This window comes from Orycteropus afer, unplaced genomic scaffold, assembly GCF_000298275.1.
Source record: "Orycteropus afer afer isolate SDZICR_OR568_19922 unplaced genomic scaffold, OryAfe1.0 scaffold00067, whole genome shotgun sequence".
Classification (NCBI taxonomy): Eukaryota; Metazoa; Chordata; class Mammalia; order Tubulidentata; family Orycteropodidae; genus Orycteropus; species Orycteropus afer.
In genome coordinates, this window is record NW_006921654.1 from 3,690,465 (window position 1) to 3,697,299 (window position 6,835).

Consider the following 6,835-nt stretch of genomic DNA (forward strand, 5'->3'; position numbering starts at 1 on the left):
AGGCTGAGGACTGCATGGTGTACCAGTCCCTTGGACTAATTATTTCCATGTGTCTTTGGTTTTCTTCATTCTTCTTTGCTCTGGACAAGGAGAGACCCATCATTGTATCTAGATGGCTGCTTGCAAGCTTTTAAGATCCCAGTTGCTACTTGCCAAAGTAGGATGTGGAACAATGTTTTTGTGTAGGATGTTGTGCCAATTGAGCTTGATGTCCCCTGCAACCACAGGCCCACAGGTCCAGATACTCACTCCCTCTGGGTAGCTGACTGTGACCAAAAAGTGACTACAAACGCGTACCTTGTCAGCTCTACTATACACCTAGAAATTCTTACAGAACATCCAAATACACTTGGAGAAACATTGTCTGCCAACCCTATACATGCTCTTGGGCCACTCCCCCCTGCATAGACATACCTAACCGTTAGCCTGTCCACCCATCTATCCACTTGTAGATCAATGTTTGCCATCACTGACAACACAGTACTGTATGTGCAAAAGGTTTCATTTTTGTTGTCTGTACCTCCTGTGCACTTCTCTATGTTTTCCTCTTCCTCAGTGCCACCATGCTGACCACTCACATTTGGTACATTGCTTCACCCAAATCAATACTTGTCTCTACCTATCTAGTAGTGTTCCCTCTCCTCCTCTCTCACCCCTGATAACCAATAAAGAAAATTTTCTTCCATATATAAACCGTTCATTGACTTTTTACAATAATGGACTAATACTATATTTGTCCTTCTGTGATTGACTTATTTTACTCAGGATAATGTCCTCCAACTTCATCTATGTTATGCAGTGTTTTTGCAGATTCTACATTATTCTTTAGGGTTGCATAGTATTCCATTGTGTGTATGTACCATAGTTTGGTTATCCATTCCTCTGTTGATGAGCACCTAGGTTGTTTCCATCTTTTTGATAGCCTAAGTAGTGCTGCAATGAACATGGTGTGCATATGTTTGTTCTGGTCCTGACTCTCACTTCTTTAGGATATATACCTAGTAATGGAATTGCTAGGTCAAATGGTATTACTAATTCCAACTTTTTAAGGAATCGCCATACTGCTTTCCACAGTGGTTGTACCATTTTACAGTCCCACCAGCAGTGTTTGAGAGTCCCAGTCTCTCCACATCTTCACCAGCATTTGTTATTTTCTGTCTTGTTGAACTTTGCTACTAGTGCTGGAGCCAGATGGTATCTTGTTTTGATTCACCTCTCTCTAATGGCTAATGATTGTGAACATTTCTTCATGTGTTTCTTGGTCACCTGAATATCCTCTTTGGTGAAGTGTCTATTCATGTCTTCTGCCCATTTTAAAACTGGATTGTCTTTTTATTGTTGCTGGAGTTTTCTATAAATTTTAGAGAAAAGTCCCTTATGAGATATGTCATTGCCAAATATTTTTTCCCAGTCTGTAGGTTCTCTCTTTTACTCTTTTGGAGAAGTCTTTGAAAGCACATAAAAATTTAATTTTTAGAAGATCGCATTCATCTAGTTTTCTTCTGCTATTTGTGCATTTTGGGTTATTCTTCATAGTCTATTTATGCCATATGTTGTTGTTGTTGTTGTTGTTATGTGCCGTCGAGTCAAACCTGACTCATAGCGACCCCTCCTTGGGTTTCCGAGGCCATATATTAGGACCGCCAAATTTGCCTGTACTTTTACCTTGAGGAACTTTATAATTTTAGGTTTTGCATTTAAGTCTTTGCTCCATCTGGAGTTAGTTTTTGTGTATGGTGTGAGGTACACGTCCTGTTTCATTTTTCTGCTAATGGATATCCAGTTTTACCAGCACCATTTGTTAAACAGACAATCTCTTCCCCATTTAATGGATTTCAACCCATTGTCAAAGATCAGCTGACCATAGTTGATGAATTTATTTCTGGGTTCTCAATTCTATTCCATTGGTCTATGTGTCTGTTGTTGTACCAATACCAGGGAGTTTTGATTACTGTGGCTGTATAGTAGGTTTTGAGATCTGGAAGTGTGAGACCTCCCATTTTGTTCTTCTTTAATAGTGCTTTGCTTATCCGCGGTCTCTTTGCTTTCCATATGAAGTTAGTGATTGATTTTTCCATATCTTAAAAGAATGTTGATAGGATCTGGATTGGGATTGCATTGAATGTATAGATTGCTTCAGGTAAAATTGACATTTTCACAATGTTCAATCTTCCTATTCATGTAAATAGCTTTATTTTTTAAAAATAGATAAGTCTATTACAAACTATTTAAATAATGCTGAAAAACATAGTGAAGAAAGTCAAAACCTCCCCACATCTATCCTGCCACCTACTATTGTTTGGTATACTGTCTTCCAGCCATCCACATACCTGTAGACTCATGTAGATGTATCATTAGTATTTTTTTTCTTATGACAAAGTAATACATGTTTTCATCCAAAACACAATAAAATAATCCTATCTCCCAGATATAAACATTCATTATATTATGGTAAATATCCTTTTAGTCTTAGGGATGTGTGTGTATGTTTGTGTATACATATATGTATATATTATATAAACTCATATATGTAAATATTTATTTTACAGTAATTTGCTTTCTGTATATACCATTTTTAAATCAGCAAGGTATCATGAATATATCCCCACATTACTTTTCTCCAGAATGAGTTGTTTACTTGTTTATTGCTTTCCCGTTGTTTACTTGTTTATTGCTTTCCCTTCCCCACAAACTATAAGTTCCATGAGAGCAAGGTCTTTGTCTACTTGTTTATTGCAGTATCCTTGTTGTTGTTGTTACGTGCTGTCACGTCAGACCCGACTCATAGCGACGCCTCCTTGGGTTTCTGAGGTAGTATCACCACAGAAGTAGATTGCCCCATCTTCCTTCCAAGGAGTGGCTGGTGGGTTTGAACTGCCAGCCTTCTGGTTAGCAGTCAAGTGCCTTAGGTACTATGCTACCAGAGCTCCTTGCAGTATCCCTAGTACCTAGTATAGTGCCTGGCACACATAGAAGGGTATAAGAAATAATTTAATGAATGAATGAATGAATGAAGTCAATGCCTGTTGGCCTGGGATCCTTCTCTTGTCCAGTGACATTGCTCATCTCTGCATTATGTGTTTTCAGTGTAGCCCTCAGAGAGCATTCTTAATTCCTTATTTTTTTAAAAGTCAGGTTTATTGAGGTTGAACCCTGATGGCACAATGGTTAAAGTGCTTAGCTGCTAAATAAAAGGTCCATGGTTCTAACCCACCAGCCACTCCATAGGAGAAAGATGTAGCAGTCTGCTTCCATAAAGATTTACAGCCTTGGAAATACTAGGGACAGTTCACTCTGTCCTACAGAGTTTGCTGTGAGTTGTGATTGACTCATTGGCAGTGGGTTTTTGGCTTATTGAGATTAATTTACATAGAGCAAAATTCACCCTTTTAAGATGTGCAGTTCTGTGAGTTTTTGCAAGTGAATTTTCAGTCAAGATACAGAATATCCTAATTACCCCAAGAAGTTCCCTCACAGTCCACTAATGGCCTACACAGATCCCAGAGATCAGAACTAGATGGTACCTGGCTACCACTATAACTTTCTGACCAGGGACACGGTAGAAGGCCCTAGTTAGAATGGGAGAAAAATGAAGAACAAAATTCAAATTCATATAAAAAAAAAGAGGAAAAAAAAAAAGACTTACTCTACTAATATAGACTAGAGAAACCCCAAGACTATGGCCCTAAGACACCCATTTAACCTGTAGCTGAAGCTACTCCCAGAAGCCACCATTCAGCCAAGTAATAGATTGGCCTAAGAAATAAATAACACTGTAACGATGTGTTTCTTAGAACAATTGACTACATAAGATCAAATGGGGCAGCATTTGCCCAAAAGCAAAGGTGAGAAGGCAAGGAGGCACAAGAAAATCGGAGGGAAGGAAATGGGAGAATGCTGATGAATTGTGAGGATAGCAACCGTGGTTGTTCAGTCTGTGTGTCAACTTGGCTGGGCCTGGTTGAGTGGCTGGGCAGCTGGATGTAGTATTCCCTATGACGAGACCGGTTATCAACTCCATGATGGAATCTACTGTGAGTAGCTGCCTTAGGGAATGTGGTCTGCTTCCTGTATTTAAGCAGAAGCCTTGGGAATAGTCTCTAGCCTATGGCACGCTTGGACCCTGCATGTAGCCATGTCATTGCTCAGCAGCCTGCTGTGCTCTGCCGACCTTGGGACCAATGGACTTAAGCTGATGGCCTGCTGTGTGGTTTGGTAACATTGGTTCTGTGCCTTTTTACTTGTCAATCTTGGGCTTGGCAGCCTCAGTAGCCAGCAGCTGTCTGAGTGAAGAAAAGCCTATAGTTTCAGTGGGCTGGGAGCTGGAGGCAGAGCTGAAGCCCAAGGCTGAGGGGCTTTCACCCAGCCCCTAGAGCCTGGCACTTTGAACTTGGACTTCAAGCCTCCAAATTTTAAGAATAAACTCGTGTTTGTTAAGGCCATGCCATTTGTGGTATATTTCTGTCAGAGTGGCACTAGGTAACCAGAACAGTAACCAATGTCATGGAATAATTTGTATATAAATTATTGAATGGGAAACTAATTTGTTGTGGAAACTTTCACCTAAAACAGAAAATTTAAAAAAAAAAAAAAAATCCCCCAGGACTCTTTGTAGTTAGTTCCCTCCCTTCAATCCCAGCTTCTGGCAACCACTGATCTAATTTCCTAAGAGTTTTGCCTTTTCCAGAATGTCATATAAATAGAATAATACAGTGTGCAATGCTTCGTGCCTGGCTCCCCTAATTTAGCATAACACTTCTGAGTCGTCTGTGTTGCTACATGCATGAGCAGTTTGTTCCATTTTATTGCTGAGTAGTATCCTACTGTATGGATGTGCCACAATTTGCCTAACTATTCACCAGTTGATGAATATTTTCGTCACTTTCTGTTTTAGATGATTATGAACAAATGTTTCTTTTTTTTAAACTATAGATAAAAACTGAACGTTTCTGAAAAATTATTTGTATATGTATTTTATAAACAAATTCCTATTTTAAATGCATACTGTCTACTTTCATCTTTTCTGTTTCATCTTTTATCTGTTTAGTTACCATATAAAAAAACTTGTTGCCGTCAAGTCGTTTCCAACTCGTAGAGACCCTATAGAACTCTGTGCCATAGAGTTTCCAAGGTTGTAATCTCTAGGGAAGCAGACTGCCTCCTGTGGAGGATCTGGTGGGTTCAAACCACCTCACGGTTAGCAGCTGAGTGCTTAACTACTGTGCTACTAGGGCTTCCTAGTTAGCAAATATTGATTGCCAAAAAAAAAAAAAAAAATCTAACCCTGTTGCTGTGGAGTCCATTCTGACTCATAGCAAACATGTAGGGCAGAGTAGAACTGCCCCATAGGGTTTCCAAGACAAACCCAAAGATAAAATGTTACTCATGTACCCAATATCAGCACTAGTATCTTACAAGCTCTTCAACATGGGGGAAGTTTTTTGTTTTTTTTTAAACTGGTCTGATTCCCAGTTCCCTCATGTGTATACGGAGATAATAACTAAGGGAGGTATGTCAGTTTTTGCTTCAATGAAATGCTGGGTGTAAAGTGCCTGGCACATAGGCTTCCTGTACTTATTGTGCTTCCCAAGGCCCTACATGAGTCAAGGGTCTTTCTTGTCAGTTTTTCTAACTATCAATGGCTACAGTTCTTTCTATTATAATTCTTGGCAGCAACATCTTCCTTTCTGTGTCCTAATAATGAGTTTTTCAGTTCATAAGAGAGCACTTTATTCTCTTAAGCATTTAGACTTCAGTTTGTGTCAAGAAAATAGTGTCTGAAGTTTTGAATTTTCTGGCTTTCATACTTTAAAGGCCAAATGATAGTGTCCTCCTTTCTCCCATCATTCCCAGGAAATACTTTCTCTCAATAAAGGTAAATATTTGTGAGATGTAATTAAATGAATAGGTTCTAGAGCATTTGAAAAAAATCTGATCACTATGAATTCAGGTTTTCTAAATTATTGGTGATTTCAGAAACCTCCTTTTGGGTGTTAAATGTATTAAATTATTAGTTAAATAAATTATGTGGCAGCTCTAGGGAGAAGACAATGAAAAACTGTGTGATGGATGAGAGGGCTGCATCAAAAATCATTTCTGATGCTGATAACAGGATTGAAACTGGTAAGTTTTTTCTGTGATCATAAAATTATTAAAACATTAGCTGTTTTCAGCTTTTGTGGCCAGTCTTGGGTGAGATGAAGACAAAACAGTTGAGAAATAACATAGATTGGAAGCAAGGACAGACTTACTAACTGTATTTCTCCTTCTTCCTCTTACTGCCAGAAGGATCTTCTTGAACAGGCCTGGGCTAATAACCAGCAAAGCACAAATTGATAGCAGAGTTGAATGGCATTGACATCACCTTACATCATTAGTGGTCCCTAAGAATGACAATGGCTGTCTATATTGGCCTCTACATAGTGCTGAGGCGATTGATACATTAGCCAGAAGCTTGTGTCTCATCTAATTATGTAGTTCACACCCTGGGTCTTCTAGGCTTCCCTACCAAAACTTTTGCTGTTGCAGAATCTCCTGTTTGTGCTGTATTCCTGAGGTTTATCTGGGAGTGTTGCCTGTAAACACTGTTGGTAATCCAATATGATTAAAGTGGGTATGCCATGTTAATGGTTGTACCACAGGCTAGAAGAAAGCTTTCCACCAGAAAAACTGGCCTCTGGTCAGTATGCTCTTGTGGGCAGTATCAGATTACCCATTTAACAAAGGAAGCATGGTTTACTTAATAATCTGTAGTGAACAATTTCACTTTTTTTTTTTATTTTTATTTTCTTTTTTCTTTTTTTATTTTTTTAGGATTTGGGTGAAGATTTACAGA

At 38.9% G+C, this 6,835-nt stretch overlaps 1 protein-coding gene across 1 annotated transcript in view; it reads left to right on the forward strand.

Annotated features, from left to right (window-relative positions):
• Positions 1-6,835, forward strand: part of LRRC36 (leucine rich repeat containing 36) — a 66,340-nt gene that overhangs the window by 17,123 nt on the left and 42,382 nt on the right. The window contains exon 5 of the mRNA XM_007940250.1: positions 6,035-6,123. Coding sequence (XP_007938441.1) covers positions 6,035-6,123 — 89 coding nt within the window. The remainder of the gene's footprint in view (positions 1-6,034; positions 6,124-6,835) is intronic.